The sequence below is a fragment of the Leptonychotes weddellii genome, chromosome 3 (assembly GCF_054177405.1).
Source record: "Leptonychotes weddellii isolate Sample4059 chromosome 3, ASM5417740v2, whole genome shotgun sequence".
NCBI lineage: Eukaryota > Metazoa > Chordata > Mammalia > Carnivora > Phocidae > Leptonychotes > Leptonychotes weddellii.
In genome coordinates, this window is record NC_138371.1 from 86,044,308 (window position 1) to 86,065,516 (window position 21,209).

A 21,209-nucleotide genomic window follows, 5' to 3' on the forward strand; every position below is an offset into this window, starting at 1 on the left:
TGGGGAAACCTAACTAACATTTAGTCGAGGAGAGAGTCTGTGTCATAGTGCACGTTTGATGTTTTTTTCATTCATTATTTCTCCCTTTTATCATTTGATTAAAAGCTGACAATTTATATCAAGTAAGTTTCATCAGGTCTTAATGCAGTTTAGGTTTTTCTTTAATTACTTTTTATTTCAAAAAGTATGATGTACACCTACTCACTAAAAAAAAAATTTAAGAAATAAATTTAACACATATTCTCTTCATTTTCTGCATTTCTTTAAATGAGATGTAGTGTCTAGTCTTTGTTATGTAATTTAGAGCTTGGACTAACAGTTTCAGTAAGGTAAGATTGTGAACACAAAAATTTTTTCAACTTCTACAAAACCTGAACTAGCTTAACCAAAATGCTGATCAGGACCTGCCATTCCACATAATTTGTTTAAGATAGTTTGAAAGCAAATCCTGCTCAGATAACTTAAAATATGACAATGCAGTGACAGTTTTAATTAGAATAAAATCAGAACAATTAACTTGTATAGTACATTTTATTTATTTATTTTTTTAAAGATTTTATTTATTTATTTGACAGAGAGAGACATAGTGAGAGAGGGAACACAAGCAGGGGGAGTGGGAGAGGGAGAAGCAGGCTTCCCGTTGAGCAGGGAGCCCGATGTGGGGCTCGATCCCAGGACCCCAGGATCGTGACCTGAGCCGAAGGCAGACGCTTAACGACTGAGCCACCCAGGCGCCCCTGTATAGTACATTTTAAAATGCACTCCTTTGCAGTCCCATTTTAAGAACCTAAGAAAAATCCTTAAGTTTATTTGTTACATAGATATTTGGTTCTCTTTCTCGCAGGAAGCAAGGTCACAGTGGTGGTTAAGTTACCAGGCTAATCCCAAGAGACTGTTTAGCCCATTATATAATTGAACTTTATAATATTAATATTAACCATAAGCCTTTCTAAACCAGTGATTAGAAAGAGTGGGGAACAGGAGCCTTGGGCTTTGACATCAGCAGCTTCTGGTTGTAATGAGGAAGGGGTGATATCAGTGGAGGGGACTCTGGCAGAAATAGTTTTCTCTTCAGGCAGGGAATGCATCTGAGACTGGGGGTACAGTGGTTGTATAATTTGTAAGTCTGCAATGGATGGTAAATGAATGTACCTTAAAAATACTCCAACTTGACATGTGTTTTTTGAAAGACTTATCACAGTAAATACAGCTCTTTAGTCAAACAAGCAGTTTATTAAAGTGGTTCAGTTACCATAGCAACGTATCTGGAATTTATAGCTCCTTATTTTGAGAGGACTTCATTTCACTCTCTGAGGCACTGAAATCCAAGGCTAAAGTTCTTAATGGCCTCCAGTCTCATTGCATGATGAATTTCTGTTGTTTGGAAAATTTATACATATAAAATGTAACTTGCAAAACCAGTCCTATGACTTCATAGTGGTGTGCGTTAATTTTAAATAGGTACTTTTCAATTTGGAATGCCCCTCTTTAAAATTTTTTTTATTATTACCAAAGCTACATATGATCATAGTTTAATGAGGAAAAACAGCTATTTCAAAAAATAAGTCTTCTAAAGTTATTCCCCAGAGGCAACCATTTTCTGTCCTTTTAGCTGTTTTGTTTTTTCAGTATTTACTTCAAATCCCTCAGCAACATGTTTATATTGCTTCTTGGTTTGTATTACTGGTTGCTTTGTGATTTTAGCTGTCATCAATTATTTGAGTCTCTGCGTATTTGAAAATGGCTTTATTCTACTTTTATAACTGATTTTTAATTTGGCTGGGTATAAATTCTTAGTTAGAAATAATTTTCTTTAGAATTACTAGTACTGATGTTGAGAAATCCAATGCACTTCAAAGCTTTTATTCTATTTTAATTCCTTTCTTCCACTCCCTGGAAGCTTATAGAATTATTTCTTTGTCCCCAGTGTTCTAAAATTTCATGATGATGGACCTTGCTCTAGGTCCATTTTCATCCATTGTGAAGGATCCTCAGAGGACCTATTCCATTTTCCATTTTGGAAACTCATGCCCTTAAGTTCTGTGAAACTTTTTTTATTTCTCTGATTATTTTCTTTCTCTGTTGTCTCTGTTGTTTCTAGAAACTTTATTATTTATGCATTGCCCTCTTGGCTTGGTCCTCTAATTTTCTTGTACTTTTATATTTACTCTATTATTTTTCATCTACTTCCTGGAAGATTTTTTCAGCTTCACAACCGTAAATTTTTCATTTCTGCTATTATGCTTTTAATTTCCAAGAGTACTTCCCTCCCTTTCTTCTTTAATCATTCCTTTTTTGGAGCATCCTGTTGCTTTATAAATGTTATCTCTTCTAGTTACACTGTCTCGAAACTCTGTACATGGATATGGCTTGGAGACTATGGCCTTCAGTAAAGGGTAATCTGGCTGGATGTCTTATGGAGGAATCCTCAATATCAGAATCTTTAGTCTTTTCTCCCTGGCTTGTCTGATTCCCTAGAAAATAATCATTTTATATGATTCTGCTGTCCTGTGTAGAGGCATAAGCCTCTTTATCTTTTGGGGGACATGGGAGGATAAGAAGGCTGAGGGAGAAGGCAGAGCTCAGCATTTATTATGTAACTTTTATTTAATCTCTCTGATATTGTAGAATAGTCTGCCATCAATGTGGGATTCCTTTATCCAGATACCTTCTGTTTTACCCTCTCCAGAAAATAAACCTCTTGCTTTCTGCGAGAGTAGGTTGGAGAAGTACTCTATCATGTGGAACGGGTACAGAGAGGATATAGATCAGTGTTGCACATAATCAACTACTTAAATATTCTTTGACCAATCCTCCTATTGTAGCCACACACCCCTCACTTCCCCTTGCATCATTTCCTAAGCCTTTTTTACATTACCACATTCTAACCCACATGCTTCTCAACTTTCCATATTGCCACCTTAGGAGCTGTCAGGTTGGCTCATCAATTACTAAACTAATTTTTAGTTTCCAAAGTTTTCTTTCTGTTTCTTTTTTAAGATTTATTTTTTAGAGAGAAAATGCTCACACACACAAGTTGGGGGGGAGGGATACAGGGAGAGAATCTCAAGCAGATTCTCCGCTGAGCATAGAGCCCTCCGAGGGTCTCCATCTCATGATGCTGAGATCATGACCTGAGCCAAAATCAAGAGTCACTGCTGAACTGACTGAGCCACCCAGGCGCCCCTAATTTCCGAAGTTTTGTTGCTATTGATCCCTTTCCAGTTCTCTTTGTTTCTGTACGTCTTACTATACAGCATTGAGGCGGAGTCTAGGTCAAATATGTTCAGCCTGCTCTCCTTTCCCTAAGTTCCTAAATAATTAGTTTTTAACAGTTAAGAGACTATATTCATGTTTTAGATTTAATTGATGCTTTAAATTTAATTCCTATTTAATTCATCTCATATTCTCTTTCTTAATAGGAAAAGTCTTTTTAATCTGAGCTTTCTTTATTTTCTCCTTTCTACTTCACAGTTTCTTCATACATCCTCCTGTGTTCTCAGACCTCCCTCCTGTTCTCTGCATCCCACCACTCCAGCCTCTTCTACAAACTTCTCCATCCTGGAAACAAGTTAAATCCCCTCACTTTCCATTTCTCTTAGCCTTACACATTAAATGGCCTGTTTTTAAACCTATGGAAGTTTCTTAGTTAAGAAACTGAATTAATCAACTTTCCTTAACCCTTAAGCTCCAGTCCCAGCTTTCTTATTTTTTAGTTTTCTCTTTAAAAAAAAAAAAAAGTTATTCATCCATTTCCACTTAGTCTTTTATATGAGCTTTTTTGAAAATTACTTTCTTTTTTTTATATTTTATTTTATTATGTTAGTCACCATACAATACATCATTAGTTTTTGATGTAGTGATTCACGATTCATTGTTTTCATATAACACCCAGTGCTCCATGCAGTACGTGCCCTCCTTAATACCCATCACCGGGCTAACCCATCCCCCTACCCCTGTCCACTCTAAAATCCTCAGATTGTTTCTCAGAGTCCAGTCTCTCATGGTTCATCTCTCCCTCTGATTTCCCCCCCTTCATTTTTCCCTTCCTTCTCCTAATGTCCTCCATGCTATCCCTTATGTTCCACAAATAAGTGAAACCATATGATAATTGACTTTCTCTGCTTGACTTATTTCACTTAACATAATCTCCTGCAGTCCCATCCATGTTGATGTAAAAGTTGGGTAGTCATCCTTTCTGATGGCTGAGTAATATTCCATTGTATATATGGACCACACCTTCTTTATCCATTCATCTATTGAAGGGCATCTGGGCTCTTTCCACAGTTTGGCTATTGCGGACATTGCTGCTATGAACATTGGGGTGCATATGGCCCTTCTTTTCTTTGTAAACAAAACCACCAACCCCTTTTTGGCCACAGCCTAACTGACTGCCTATTTTCCATTGAAACCTTTTCTTCTCATTCTTGTCTTGTTCTTGTTTTACTTCTCAGAATTAATGAGATTTGTTTTTTCCCCTCTTGTGTCTGTTTTTCCCTTTTCCCCTTAGATGTGGGCCTCTATTTCCCTAGGTTACCTAGGGAACAAAGCAGGAAAGTTCATAAAAATTTTTGACTTTTGAAGTTTTTCTTCTTTGTTAAAGTGATGTGATTTTTTAATAAAGATTTATATGCCATTAATAAGGTTTAACTTTTAATATTTAGGCAGGTGCTGTAAAGGACTATATTAAGATGATGCTTCAGAATGATTCACTTAAATTTCTGGTTTTTGCTCATCATTTAAGCATGCTCCAAGCTTGCACAGAAGCAGTCATAGAAAACAAGGTATGTTATCATTTTTCTGTAAAATACTTTTTAGCATGCAGGTTGTTAATATACTAAACATCAATTGTAGTCTTGTAATTGAGGGTTCTTTTGGCCTTATTTAAAAGATGATATATTAATTATTATTAGATTTTTTCTTGCAAATTATACTAATATTATTATTATGTTGATGATAAACTATTAAACTTTTTCTTCTATTCCAGGCTTATAATTTTCCACCAATCTATCTGGATTGATTAAAATATGCTGACTTGATAGGCTATATTGTGAATTCCATTATTGTTATTGGATATACCATTTGAGACTGGTGTAGGCAATTAAAAATTAGAATTTTTATTTACCTGCAAGTCAGTTTTAGAATATGGTGATGTCGAGGGGAAACAGAAGGAATTCAGCCAATGTTAGTACCCACCTGCAGTCATGCCTTTTAAACTGCCAGGCAGCATCCTCCGTAGAGTGTGATTTAGAGTAAGATTTAGTACAGGTGAGTTTGAAACAGATGGTCCAGGTACCCTCTCAGGTAAGCTCCCCAAACCTGCTGGCCTTACTGCATTTTCTTAGGTTCACCTAATACCCAGCAGTCTTATCAGTGACAGCATCTGCCATGTTTTCTTTCAGAGTTTAAACCTGTCATCTCTCTTTATGTGCTGAGGGCTTTTAGAGATGCTCAGAAACAGCCAGAAGAAATTTCCTGACAAATTGTGTGAACTTAATATACATGTTGGAGCAAAACCACTTGCCTATGTAGGTAGATTTTTTAAGTGGAGAAATTAAGCCATGTTTTTTAAAACTTTCTATACATTTTTGAGCATTTGCCAGTATGTTTATTAACGTTACCAAAGAAGTAATTCTAGTGTTTCCTTCATAGAAAGATTTATGATAATAAAGTGCTACCTGTGAAAATGTGCTCTCGCATTGATTATCATATCGTATCTTTAAAATGCCTCTTGAGGAAGAGTTAAATTAACCTTAGAAATATTTTTTTAATGATTGGGCAATAAAATTAGATTCATAATATTTTCTTATTCTGATTCCATTAAGCTTAAAACTTTAAAACTACTGGGATCTATTCTAAGTATAGCAGTCATTCTCCCCAGTTCTGCTTTACTGATGTGTTTAGAATCCCGTTTAACATCAGTAACAGTTAAAAATGGTAGACAGTCATGGGTTGGAGGTGAATCTCTCCCAAACTCTCCCTAGCCTGACAATGTGTGTTTTCTTTAGAAAGACTGTTGGAAGATTTTATAATCTCCCTTATTGGATATTAGATGGCTCACTGAGCAATGTGTATCTGTTTGTGAAGACATAGAAAGTTAATATGGGACATTCTATTTAATGATTAACTTGACTATTTCCTTATGAAAGTGAATATTGGTATGTCTCAACTATATAAGGCTATGTTTTCCATAGAAGTGCATATATAAATGAGACTAGGTGAAATTCATGACTTAATACTGAATTTTAGAAAGTTGAGTAATGAGTTCTTTTTAGTTACTCTAACACACACTGATTGCTCCCTTTTTCTAACCCAAATCATTCCTAGAAGACAGCACTGTTGAGTTTAGCACTTAATGTTTCCCTACTTTTTAAAAATGTGTGTGAGTGTCTTGGTTCCCCAACTCAATGGAGGTGCCTTATCACATATTTCTGTTAAGTTTAGGAATGTGAAAAAAATGAATTCAAATGGTACACCAAAAAAGATATTTTCCCAGTTAATATTGGGATATTTCAGAAGTCAATGCACTACTCTTCATGAATCCGTAATAACGTGGGTAAAATCCTTTCTCCCTTTTTCCCTGTCTGGCTTTATTTTTACTTTGGAATCAGTGAACCTGAAACTTTAAAGTTAGTTTGATCTATCATTTAAAGTTTACATGTGAATTTATACAGAATTTTACTGAAGACATTAGCTTAATTCAGTGATTTATGGAGCTCCTGTTATACAAGGCATTGCACTTGGCATTGATGGTATGAAGATGAATTAGACATAAATCCTACCCTCAAGTAGATTAAAAGATTTAAAAATAGGGAATTGTTACAAGAAGCTATTAAGAAATTTGATTAAGATTCTTCTTATATAACATTTACTAACCTTTCATCGTAACCCATTTATATTTTGTTATTTGAAGTATAAAAATAAGGCATAAAACATATAAAATGAGATGGGTGCATAGGGGTTTGTGCTAATTTTGCTATTTCCCTTGTTGATACTAGGCTCGCTACATTAGGATAGATGGAAGTGTTCCATCTTCAGAAAGAATACATCTAGTTAATCAGTTTCAAAAGGATCCTGATACTCGTGTGGCTATCCTAAGCATTCAGGCTGCTGGCCAGGTAAGAAATTCCATGTGTAAATTTGATAATGAAATGTCATTAAGATAATAAAAAGGTCATTAAGCATAATTATAACTTTACATCAAGATAAAGGTGTAATAAATATTCTACTTTGGAGAGTGCTAGAAAGTATAATAGAAGGAGACCTCAACACCTCTGACTCAAATCTTAAATTTTCAAGGAAAGAATTTCCTAGATGAATATAATTAATTTGATGCTAATACCTTTCCAAGACCTTTTTTTTTTTCTAACTTTGAATTTGCATAGAATTTTCCTTTCATTTCTTATAGCACTTATACTTACTTGATTGGTTTCACCAGAGCCTGGGAGGTAAGGTGACCTCAGGGAAAAGAACTTTTTATGGAGCACCCCTGGTTTGACCCTTAGGATTGGGTTTGGCTGCAAGTAAATGAAAACCCAAATTAAGAATGACTCAAATACACAAAGTTTTACTCTTTCATGTAGACAGTCCAAGGTTAGCATGGTAGTTCCACAAAGTCCTTAGGGCTTAAGCGTCTCCTGGCTTTCTGCTTTACCACTCCTAGCAGGTATCTCTTTTTTAAGAGAGCTGCTAGAGTTCCTCCATCATATCTGTGATCCAGGCAGCTGACTAGAGAAAGGCATGCTGCATCTCATTCACCTGCAGTTAGCCCTATGGTTACAACTAACTTCAAGGGAAGCTGGGAAAAATAGCCTTTATTTTGTCTAGTCACACTAAAAATCAGGTGTTATGTTACAAAGAAATAAGAACTGAATAGCTCTTATGGAAGACAATGACAGTCTCTGCCTCACTGTGTAAGGGGGATCCTTCTGGACTTTTTTTTCCACTAACATTCTACAATATTTTGATGTAAATATCTAAGCCAGGATATTTAACATAGGGAAAAGTGATTGAACATATTTTCTGTGCATCCAACCTGATATACAGCATATCTCTAGACTCTGGAATCTGAACCAGGGCCTAAGATCTGCTTTTAGCCAGCTAATTGATGTCTATAAAATTGATTATAGAGAGAAGCTCCATGAGGATAAAGAAGTTCTAGAACTCACCAGGAGTTCTTACCAAAAGGAGGATTATCTCAATACTTCCCTCATGTTGGATTAAACCTCTAGTAGTCTAAGTTTTATATCTGTTAGAATATTCCAGCCAGAGAGAATGTCATCAAAAAGAGCTTAAAATTAGAAATGGAGCACTCATAGCATGGGAGAAGAAAAGTAGAAGGAAGCCAAGCAGGAGGATCTGGGAATGGCTTGATAAAAGACTTTCTGAAGTTAAGACTGTATAGGGCACCCATATTTTATTCAAAGCTGTATTCCTGAAGACCTGGTATAATTCAAAACGCATATACTTGAACACTAGTATGTTCATAGGAATAAAGGAAAGTAGAAAGGGCTTTGTTCTTGGGGCATGTGAATCTTCCACTGTAGTTTAGTAGTATGTTAGAGGGATGTGGGTCTTGCCAGCATATTTCCCTTTTATTCTTGTATGGTCATATGATGCTTCTAACACACTTAAAGGTTTTCATCCCTCTTTAAATACTACTTGTTATTTTCCAGCATCATCTCTAATATTTTGTGGTGTTTCCTGTCCTAAATAGCAGCACAGTTTAGCTTGATGGTTGTTGGGCTTACCATGTTTTTATCACTTCTAACTTCTGTTCCAAAGTGATGGATCTTTACTGAATTTTTCAGCTTGAGAACTTATGCCACCATTTAATGAATGCTGGTATGATGTCGTTATGTGATATAAAAATATTTTAAGTTAAAGTAATATAAAAATAACAGCACAGCAGTAACAAAAGTCATTCACTGATGGAAGTTCCAGGGCATGTGAACACCAGTGTGGATTAGATGATTCTTTCAAAGGATGATAGGTATTTCTTCCAACCACATAACATCATTTATTACTGTGTGGCAATAGCTTAAGCATGGCTCACATTTCACCCAGCCTTTCAACTTTAAAATCATCTATTTTGGGAGACATTCTTAATTTGAGATTTGCATTTTTCGCATAGTGATTATACAACAAGACTTAGTTAATACTTACTAATGTCAAACTATTTCAAACTGATGTAAAATGCAATTGCACAAAATAGTCAATTGTGTTATATATATATTGAGATAAAAGCCATAAACTTAAGGGTGTTTGAGATGTAACATGAGAAATTTCATAGGAAAAGAACAGTGTGACTGGAAACATGATTTTCTTGCTTTATAGAACAACACTATGAATTAAATGAATAGAGGAAGTCGTTGCTCTCTGCCTAGTTGCTATGGATACCATGTGTTAGAAATTATATTCTCATTTATAATGTATTGTATTAGATTTTCCAGTGGTAATGTGAATCCAGTCCTCATCAGAGGATAAAGTGATTTTGTTTATATATATATCCATCAAACTGACTTTTGAAATATTGAAATACCTTTTAAATGTGTTTTTTGTAGTTTACCTGGCCACTTGCAATAAGCGGTCTTCATTTGCCTTTCATGAATTAAATTTTCTTAATTTGGCTTAAAACGAAAGATTGATTTATTTTTAAGTCCTTTAGCTTTCTCTTGTTCATTTAACATGTTCAGAAAGACTTTGTTATATCTGGCTGTATGTTACATTCTCAGTTCATTTGCATCTCAATTTCTTCACTTTATTTTGCTTAGGGTTTGACATTTACTGCTGCAACTCATGTTGTATTTGCTGAGTTGTATTGGGACCCTGGACATATAAAACAAGCAGAAGACCGGGCTCACCGAATTGGACAGTGCAGTTCTGTGAATATTCACTACCTTGTTGCAAATGGGACTCTGGACACCCTTATGTGGGGAATGTTGAATCGAAAGGTAAAGCTTCAATTCAAACCAGGTTACCAACTTATTCATTATGTAGAGCCTACGTAAGTTAAGAGACTGAGTTGTAGTGTTTTCAGGCAAAGGATATTCAATTACACTAAGATAGTGGTGTTAATAGGGACCAAGGTTAGAAAAGTCTTCAGCTGGTAGTACCTTACTTATCCTTACTGGGAGAGACGTGCATTTACATGTGTTCTTCCTGTCTTCCAAGGCCTTCATCTACCATTTTAGAGGCCAGAAGAGGATGAGCTAGCAAGGAACCATAACAGTGTCAAACCCCAAGTCCTTTGTGTAAGCTAAGAATAAACCCTTACACAGAAGGATTGAGTTCTGGCTAATTTTGGACAGAGGACAGCCTGTACCTGGACCCCAGAAAGGGTAGGAGGGATGTCGCTTGTTCTCTCCACTCAACTGTCCCTTCTCCTCCCCAACCTGGAGGGGTATTCATAGAAAGGATTTGACTAATTGTTAGGGGATGTTTTTCAAGCCCTGAATATATATATTCAAAATGGCCAATCATGTGGGTTCAGTTTCAAAGTTTATAAATATAAGAATAAAAGTTTTTATGAGAAAAGAAAATAGTATAACTTCTCTGGTTAGACATTTACCTCATTAAGTATAGGAATCACCGACTTGGTAATTTGGTTGTAATTTTGAAAAATTTTATTACTAAGGTCCATGACAGGTTGAAACACTAAGAGTTTCTTTAGTGAATTGCTTGTGGTTTAAATGCAAAATCAGGTCACTGCTTAGTAAGTATCAGCTGTGAGAGAACTTTTGTAAAATTCATATGCTTCTTCATCTTACAGACACAAGTTACAGGGAGCACATTGAATGGTAGGAAGGAACAACTTCAGGCTGAGGAAGGTGATAAGGAAAAATGGGATTTCCTGCAGTTTGCTGAAGCTTGGAATCCAAATGAAAGCTGTGAAGAGCTCAGGAATGAAATTTTGTTCACTCACGTAAGATTATATGACAAATTCTTTTCTTTTTTAATTTTTAATATCCTAAAACTATAACTTTATCATATATTTTTTAAATAGCAAATTTTAATTGTGCTGTTAAAAGGAGCTTCCACATAAAGCTGGAAAACCTCTTAGAGCCACCAGATGACATTACAAGGAGGCTGCACCAGTGGCTTGTATCTTCCAATAGTTAATGCCAGTGTTCACTGTTCTCCTTAGAAAAGGAAGCTCAATAGAATCCAGCCTTCAGAAGAAAGCATAGATGGCTGTATGTCCAATCCAGAGGACAGGGGAAAATGTATTAAATTTACCACAAAGTGTAACACAGACAGGTCACAGACTCTCTAAAGATATTGGCATTACAATGTCCAAAGTGTATAAGAATTTATACAGTTTAATTAGTAAAATACAAGCCAACAGAAAAATAGGCCAAGAATGTGAACATTAGAGGACACCTGAATAGCCAAGAAGCATGGAAGGAAGCTCTTCCTCACCAAATTAAGGCAAACTGTAAAGGCACATTTTTCCCTTGATAAGTATTAAGTAATCTGTGGTGTGGTACTTTGAGATTATGTGGCTGTCCTGTGTCCAAAACTTTTCATCCAATGGACTTAGCATTCACTCTGATCTTTGTCTGAATCAGTTTTAAAATAGTGGTTTTTCTAATTCTATCTTTGCTTCTATATTTATTAGCTGGCATTTTTCTGTAAAGATGAACTTTATTTTTCCTTATTTAAAAAAAAATATCACTAGAACTTGGGGATTCTGTTACTATTAATGTATTATAATTCCTCACTTTTTTCCTTTGTTTTTCTTAAGATCTGGCTTATAGAGGCACCTTTCTTTCTTTTCTTTCTTTTTTTAAAGCAAGTCCCTACATTGCTCTGAGTGCTTTCTAGCTTTCTGATAAACAATTTGAGATTGACCTTGTGTTTTCTTTGCCCCAGACCTGGAACCAGCATTTCTTTAAGGAGTCCTGATTCCTTTAACTGGGGAATGATACTTAGAAATCAGGATTTTTTTTTATTGCTCTGGATATCATTACTTCTGAGCTATTTTCAGTGTATAGAGTGATTTATACACATACATTTTTGCGTGGATAGGTTAATATGTATATATGTGTATATGTGTGCATTTTTAGTTCGTAAGCTCACTCTAATACTCCAGTTCAAATTCAGCACCACCAGGTTCTTTTTCACCTTCTCCTTATATCTATGCAAAAATAAGTATTTATGTTTCCCTTATCCAACAGTAAGAACTCTGGTTCCTGACATCATCATCATCATATTTGCTCAGTGGCTCTGTCCTTCCATACATGCAAAATACTTGTAAAATAACTACACTAATACCATATTTTACACCTACTAGATTGGCAACAATGAAAATACTTGACATACCAAAAATGTTAGGAACATTTCATATACCAAACTCTTCATATACTGCTGGGTAGGAGTATAAATTGTAACTCCTTTGAAGAACAGTTAGGCAATATCTGGTAAAGTGGGAAATGCCTTCCAACCAAACCATTCCATTTCTAGGAATATATTCTTACCCATGGGTATAAGGATACATGTACAAGGATGTTTACTGAATCAGTTTCTGGAATGCCAAAGATTGGAAACAACGAAAATACTCATCAGTAGGAGACGGACTACTTAAATTGTATTAAGAAGGGCGCCTGGGTGGCTCCGTTGGTTAAGCGTCTGCCTTCAGCTCAGGTCATGATCCTGGGGTCCTGGGATCCAGCCCTGCATTGGGCTCCCTACTCAGTGGGGAGCCTGCTTCTCCCTCTCCCTCTCCCCTCTGCTCATGCTTGTGCTCTCTCTCAATAAATAAATCTTAAAAAATAAAAAAATTTTAAAAATAGTAATAAGATACCATTTAGAAGTTAACATGAATAAATTAGATTTACATGTTTTAACATGATCAGATTTTGAAAGCATAATGTTATTTTTAAAATGCATAGCACATACACACAAATAATATTAGGTATTTTATGAATATATATGTATATTTAATCAAATGTATAAACATAGATTGGAAGAACACATATTAAACTTGTAATACTGATTTTGTCTGGAAGGAGAATGGGTCTGGGGAAGAGTAAAAAATTTAATAGCAACTTCAATAGAACTATTTTATTTTAAAAAAGAATAGGAAGTAAACCTTACAGTATTAGTATTTGTAAATCTTGAATGGTGGGTATGTCTCTGTATAATAACAAATACTATCACAGGCCATATATAACTGAATAAGAAATTATACATTAGAAAAGCTTATAGTCATTCAGACTGTCTGGGTTTTTTTTCCCCTAACCCTTTTGGTGCAATCTGGTGTGAGAGTTAGGGGGAGTTTTTATTTTTTTTTAATTTGAGTATAGTTGACACACAGTGTTAGAGGTGTACAAAATACAGTTTTAGGTTTACAAAACAGTGATTTGAAAACTTTATGCATTATGCTATGTTCTCCACAAGTGTAGCTATCTGTCCCCGTGCATTTCTATTATAGTATCATTGACTATTTTCTTTATGCTGTGCCTTTTATTCTTGTGACTTATTCATTCCATATAGAGGGGTTTAATTTTAATTTTTGAAAGAATTGATCATATAGGAATAAAATTAAAGTCTACAAAGTTTAGTTCCATAGGAAGAAACAATGTTTTTTATGTGAAATCTTACCAAATTTTTTAGGTATCTTATTTAGAGCTAGTACTTTTCTTTTTTTTTAGGATACTAGAATGCCATTCTGTCAAATATTGCTAAAAAAAAAAGAAATGGATTACTTCTAAGACTTTTTTCTTTTGTTTAACAAACTACTTTCCTGGGGCGCCTGGGTGGCTCAGTCGGTTAAGCGTCTGCCTTCAGCTCAGGTCATGATCCCAGAGTCCTGGGATCGAGCTCTGCATGGGGCTTTCTGCTCGGTGGGAAGCCTGCTTCTCTCTCTCCCACTCCCCCTGCTTATGTTCCATCTCTCTCTCTCTCTCTCTCTCTCTAATACATAAATAAAATCTTAAAAAAATAAAATAAAATAAAAAAAGACTTTCCTTTTGGTGGTGTTTATAATTTTGGTCTATAAAAAAATCAATAGGTATTTAAAATCCTAGGTATTTTAAAAATACATAACTAAAATTATGATTTGTAGCTGTTTGTTCTCTAAAACTTTCTAATTATAGAATTATGTTTCAGGGTTCATTTTTAGGATAGTATTAAGAATTTGAAATGCGGGGCACCTGGGTGGCTCAGTCATTAAGCGTCTGCCTCTGGCTCAGGTCATGATCCCAGGGTCCTGGGATGGAGCCCCGCATCAGGCTCCCTGCTCCGCGGGAAGCCTGCTTCTCCCTCTCCCACTCCCCCTGCCTGTGTTCCCTCTCTCGCTGTGTCTCTCTCTGTCAAATAAATAAATAAAATCTTTAAAAAAAAAAAAGAATTTGAAGTGCATCTTCCCATGAGTATGCATATTTATTGTTTTTTAAGTGTATCTGAAGAAGAACATATATCTGTGTACAAAGTTTCTTAAAACTCACCCAATCACCTTTACCAAATCTTTCTTTTATGAATCAGGTGTTTTTCTTTCACAGTTCGGTATTACCTTGCACAGATATTTCAATGCATGTCAATTTTTTTAACAGCAAATATTTATTTTTTTATTTTTTACTGAGGTAAAGTTGGTAAATAACGTTTCAGATGTACAACATAATAGTTCAATTTTTGTATACACTACAAAGTGATTTCCACAGTAAGTCTCGGTACTCACGGTCACCGTACAATTAACCCCCTTTACCCATTTCAGCCAAGCCCCAACTCCCTTCCCCTCTAATAACCACCACTGTGTTCTCTGTATCTGTGAACTTGGTTTGGTTTAGTTTGATTTGGTTTAGTTTGATTTGGTTTTTTAGACTCCACACATAAGTGAAATCATGTGGTATTTGTCTTTCTCTGCCCAATTTTTTCACTTAGCATAATACCTTCAAGGTCCATTCATGTTGCAATGGCAAGAATTCCTTTTTTATAGCTGGGGACTAGTCAGTGAATAGATATATACAATACATTTTCTTTATACATTGATTCATCATTGCTTCCTTATCTTGGCTATTGTAAATAATGTTGCAATGAGTATAGGAGTGCAATATATCTTCTTGAATTAGTGTTTTTGTTTCTTTGGATAAATGCCCAGAAGTGGAATAGTTGAATCATATGGTAGTTCTATTTTTAATTTTTTTAGTACTCTCCTTACTGTTTTCCATAGTAGCTCTACCAGTTTACATTCCCACCAACAGTACACATTGTTCCCTTTTTTCCACATCCTCACCAACACTTTTTGTTTCTTATCTTTTTGATAATAGCCATTCTAACTGGTGTGAGGTGATATCTCATTGTGATTTTGATTTGTATTTCCCTGATAATTAGTGATATTGAACATCTTGTTATGTGCCTCTTGGCCATCTATATCTTTTTTATTTGTCTTCATCTGTATGTCTTCTTTGGAAAAATACCTCTTTAAATTTCCTGCCCATTTTTTAATTATATTGCTTGTTTTTCTGCTATTGATTGTTTGAGTTCTTTATATATTTGTGATATTAACCCCTTATCAGATATATGATTTACAGATATATTTTCCTATTTAATAGGTTGCCTTTTTATTTTGTTGATGGTTTCCTTCACTGTGCAAAAGCTTTTCAGTTTGATGTAGCCCTGCTTATTTATTTTTGCTTTTGTTGCCTCTGCTTTGAAGTCAGATCCAAAAATTCAGCTCCATGACCAATGTCAAGTATCTTACTGCTTATGTTTTCTTATAGTTTTATGGTTTCAGGTCTTAATTCAACTCTTTAATCGATTTTGAGTTAATTTTTGTGCATGGTGTAAAATAGTCTAGTTTCATTCTTTCATATGTGGTTGTGCAGTTTTCCTAACATCATTTATTGAAGATACTGTTCTCTCCTCATAGTATGGACTTAGCTTTTTTGTGGTAAATTAGTTGACCATAGATGTGTGGGTTTTTATCTGTGCTCTCTATTCCGTTGATCTATGTGTCTGTTTTTATGCCAATACCATACTGTCTTGGTTACTATAGCTTTATACTATAGTTTGAAATTAGGGTGCCTGCTACCTCCACCTTTGTTCTTCTATCTCAAGATTGCTTTAGTTATGTGAGGTCTTTTGTGGTCCCATACAAATTTTAGGATTATTTGTTCTGGTTCCATGAAAAACTCCAGTGGGATTTGATATGAATGCATTAGACCTCTAGATTGCTTTTGATATTATTAATCTTTCAATCCATGAGCACAGAATACCTTCCAATTTATTTGTATCTTCTTCAGTTTCTTTCATTAGTGTCTTACTAGTTTTCAGTATACAGGCCTTTCCTGTCCATGGATAAATTTATTCATAGGTATTTTATTCTATTTGGTGCAATTGTAAATGGAATTTTTTTTTCTTATTTCTCTTTCTGATAGTTCATTAGTAATGGACAGAAATGCAATGTTTGTGTATATTAATTTTGTATTCTCCTACTTTACTGAATTCATTTATTAGTTCTAACCATTTTTTGATGGAGTCTAGGGCTTTATGTGTATAGTATCATGTCATCTACAAATAGTGACAATTTTATTTCTTCCTTTGTGATTTAGATGACTTTTCTTGTCTGATGGCTGCAGCTGGGAATTATAATACTATGTTGAATAAAAGTGGCAAGAGTGGGCATTCTTGTCTTGTTCCTACTCTGAAGAGGAAGAACTTTTTCAACTTTTCCCCATTGAGTATGATGTTAACTGTGGGTTTTTCATATATGGCCTTTATTAAATTGAGATACTTTCCCTTTGTTGAGAGATTTTATCATAAATGAATATTAGATTTTGTCAAATGCTTTTTTCTACATTTATTGAGATTATTTTTATCATTTGGTTTGTTAATGTAGCATAGTTATTAATTTGTGGGTGTTGAACCATTCCTGCATCCCTGGAATAAATCCTACTTGATCATCATGTATCATCCTTTTAATGTATTATTGAATTCTGTTTGCTAATATCTTAATGAGGATTTTTGGATCTATGATCTTTGGGGATATTGGCCTGTAATTTTTTTTTTCTGTCATGTACTTGTCTGGTTTTAGTATCAGGGTAATGCTGGCCTCATAAAATGTATTTGGGAGCATTTCCTTCTCTTTAGTTTTTGGAAGAGTTTGACAAGTATGTTATTAAATCTTCTTAAATGTTTGGTAGAATTCATCAGTGAAGCCATCTCTTCCTAGACTTTAGTTTGTTGGGAATTTTATAATTTCTGATTCAATCACTTCATTATTAGTCATATGTCTACTCAGATTTTCTATTTCTTCATGGTTCAATCTTAGAAGATTGTATGTTTCTAGGAATTTATCCACTTCTTGTAGGTTGTACAAGTTGTTGGCCTATAATTATTCATAATAGTCTCTTATGATCATTTGTATTTCTCTGGTAACAGTTATGACTTCTCCTCTCATTTCCGATTTTTTGTGAGCCCTCTCTCTCTTTTTCTTGAGTCTAGCTAGAGGTTTGTCAATTTTGTATACCTTTTCAAGAAAACAACTTTTTGGGGGGTGCCTGGGTTCAGTCATTAAGCATCTGTCTTTGGCTCAGATCATGGTCCCAGGGCCCAGGGTCCTGGGATCGAGCCCCACTTTGGGCTCCCTGCTCAGCAGGAAGCCTGCTTCTCCCTCTCCCACTCCCCCTGCTTGTGTTCCCTCTCTCGCTGTGTCTCTCTCTGTCAAATAAATAAATAAAAAATCTTTAAAAAAAAAAACAAACCAACTCTTTGTTTCATTAATCTTTTCTATTGTTTTTTTTTTTAAGTCTCTATTTCATTTATTTCACTCTGATCTTTATTATTTCCTTCCTTTTAACATTATTTCCTTCTTTCCTTTGGGCTTTGTTTGTTCTTTTTCTAGTTCCTTTCTTTATTATTATTATGTTTTGTTAGTCACTGTACAGTACATCATTAGTTTTTGATGTAGTGTTCCATGATTCATTATTTGCATATAACACCCAGTACTCATTGCAGTACGTTCCTTTAGGTGTTCCTTTAGATTGTTTGAGATTTTTCTTGTTTCTTTTGGTAGGCCTGTATTGCTATGAACTTCCTTCCCTCTTAGTACCTCCTATGCTGCATTCTATACATTTTGTTGTATTTATAGATATATTGACATATGGATAAGACATATTTCTGTTTTCATTGTCTCATGGTACTTTTTTATTTCCTCTTTGATTTCTTCGTTGGCCCTTGGTTCTTTAGTAGTATGTTGTTTAATATCCACCCATTTGTAATTTTTTTCCAGTTTTCTATTTGTAATATATTTCTAGTTTCATACCATTTTGATTGGAAAAGATGTTTGGTATGATTTCAGTCTTCTTAAATTGATTGAAATCTGTTTTGTGGCCTAACATGTGATCTGTCCTGGAGAATGCTCCATGTGTACTTGAGAGGAATGTATTCTGCTGCCTTTGGTTGGAATGTTCTGTATATATCTTTAAAGACCATCGGATCTGGGGTGCCTGGATGACTCAGTCACTTAAGCATCCGACTCTTGATTTTGGCACAGGTCATGATCTCAGGGCCATGGGATCAAGTCCCATGTTGGGCTCTGTGCTGGGTGTGGAGCCTGCTTGAAATTCTCTTTATCCCTCTCCCTCTGCCCACCTCCCTGCTCGTGCTCTCTCCCATTCTGTCTCTCAAGAAAAAATTTAAAAAAATTAAAAAGACCATCTGACCAGTGTGTCATTTAAGGCCAATGTTCCCTTCTTGATTTCCTGTCTAGATGATCTATCCAATTGTATAAGTGTGGTATTAAAGTCCCCTACTATTATTGTATTGCTGCCAATTTCTTACTTTAGGTTTATTATTATTGGCTTTATGTATTTTGGTCCTCCTTTGTTGGGTGCATAAATATTCACAAATGTTATATCTTCTTGTAGGATTGACCCCTTTATCATTATGTGATACCTTTCTTTCTCTTATATTACAGGGGTTTTTTTGGTTTTTTTTTTTAGATTTTATTTATTTTTATTTTGAGAGAGAAAATGAGAGAGAGAGAGCACATGAGAGGGGGGAGGGTCAGAGGGAGAAGCAGACTCCCCGCCAAGCAGGGAGCTCGACGCGGGACTCGATCCCGGGACTCCACAGGATCAGACCCGAGCCGAAGACAGTCACCCAACTAACTGAGCCACCCAGGCGCCCATTACAGTCTTTTTAAAGCCTCTTTTGTCTGATACAAGTGTAGCCAAACCAGCATTCTTTTAGTTTCCGTATCTGTGGAATGTATTTTTCTATTCCTTCACTTCCAGTCGTGTGTGTCCTTAGATCTGCAGTGAGTCTTGTTTTTTCGTCCATTCAGCCACTCTTCATCTTTTGACTGGAGGATGTAGTCCATGTATTTATAGTAATTATTGATAGGTGTGTACTTATTGCCATTTTGTTAATTCTTTTCTGACTTTTTTTTTTTTTAAGATTTTATTTATTTGACAGAGAGAGAGACAGTGAGAGAGGGAACACAAGCAGGGGGAGTGGGAGAGGGAGAAGCAGGCTTCCCGCCGAGCAGGGAGCCCGACGCGGGGCCTGATCCCAGGACCCCGGGATCATGACCTGAGCTGAAAGCAGACGCTTAATGACTGAGCCAACCAGGTGCCCCTTCTTTTCTGACTTTTATCATAGTTCTTCTCTTTTCCTTTCTTCTTCTGTTGCTCCCTTCTGTTGCAGTTTGATGACTTTCTTTAATGTTGTGTTTAGATTCCTTTCTCATTATCTTTTTTTGTATCCACTGTAGGTTTTCGCTTTGTGGTTAAAATGTGGTTTATATATAACAGCCACTATATATATGGCAGTCTATTTTGAGTTGATAGCAACTTATGTTTGAATGCATTCTAAAAATTCTACATTTTTCGTGCCCTCTCACCTCAGTGTTTTATGTTTTTGATATGATGTTTACATCTTTCTTTTTTGTGTATCCCATAACTAATTATCATGGTTAGAGTTGATTTTACTATTTTTGTCTTTTAACCTTCATTCTAGCTTTATAAGGGGTTAATTTAATAAACGGTTACTATATATTTGCCTTTCCAGTGAGATTTTTACTTCATATGTTTTTTTGTTACTAGTTAATGCCTTTTCTTTTCAGCTTAAGGAAGTCCCTTTAACATTTCTTGTTTAGTGATGATGAATTCCCTTAGCTTTTGCTTTTCTGAAAAACTCTTTATTTCTCCTTCAGTTCTGAATAACAGCCTTGTTAGGTAGAGTATTCATGGTTGGAAGTGTTTTCCTTTCTGGACTTTGAATATATTGCGCCACTCCTTTCTGGCCTGCAAAGCTTCAGCTGAAAACTCAGCTGATAGTCTGATGGGGGTTCCCTTGTATGTAACAAGTGTTCTCTTGCTACTTTTTTATTTAAGAGAGGAGGTGAGGGGAGGGGCAGAGGCACAAGAAATGCAGGCTCCACATGGGGCTTGATCTCACAACCCTGAGATCATGACTTGAGCCGAAATCTAGAGTCGGATACAACCTACTGAGCCACCCAGTAGACTTTAAAACAAAGACTGTAACCCCTCGTCCTGCTTTTTAAGATTCTCTCTTCATCATTAACTTTTGACATTTTAATTATAATGTGTCTTGGTGTGTGTTTCTTTGAATTCATCTTACTTGGAATTCTCTGTGCTTCCTGGACATGGGTGTTTGTTTTCTCTCTCACATTAGGGACGGTTTCTGGCTATTATTTCTTCAAGAAAGTTTTCTGCCCCTTTCTCTCCTCTTTTTGTGGGACTTCTGTAGTGCAAACATTATTCCCCTGGTGTTGTACCATGAGTCCCTTAGGCTATCTTCACTTTTTAAAAGTTCTTTTTTTATTATTGCTCCTCTCTTTGGGTGAGCTCCACTTCCCTGGTTTAGGTTGCTGTTCTGTTCTTCTGCATCATCTAGTCTGCTTTTGAACTCCTTTCATGTATTTTCAGTTCAGTTCTTTTTTTTTTTTTTTTCAGTTATTGTATTCTTCTTTCTGTGACTTCTGTTTGATACTTTCTTCTGTTTTCTGTCTCTTTGTTGAAATTCTCTCTCTGCTCATCCATTGTTCTTCTGAGTTTGGTGAGCATCTTTTTTTTTTTCATGTTCTGTATACTGTTTATTATTTTTTTACTATGTTATGTTAATCACCGTATATTACATCATTAGTTTTTGATGTAGTGTACCATGATTCATTGTTTGCATATAACACCCAGTGCTCCATGCACTATGTGCCCTCTTTAATACCCATCACCGGCTAACCCATT

The 21,209-nt window shown here is 35.4% G+C and overlaps 1 protein-coding gene across 11 annotated transcripts in view; it reads left to right on the plus strand.

The window, feature by feature from the left end:
• ZRANB3 (zinc finger RANBP2-type containing 3) overlaps positions 1–21,209 on the plus strand; it is a 289,657-nt gene that overhangs the window by 216,915 nt on the left and 51,533 nt on the right. For all 11 annotated transcript variants that reach the window (XM_081814547.1, XM_081814552.1, XM_081814545.1 and 8 more), the window contains 4 exons: positions 4,665–4,784; positions 6,999–7,118; positions 9,774–9,953; positions 10,772–10,924. In XM_081814547.1, coding sequence (XP_081670673.1) covers positions 4,665–4,784; positions 6,999–7,118; positions 9,774–9,953; positions 10,772–10,924 — 573 coding nt within the window. The remainder of the gene's footprint in view (positions 1–4,664; positions 4,785–6,998; positions 7,119–9,773; positions 9,954–10,771; positions 10,925–21,209) is intronic.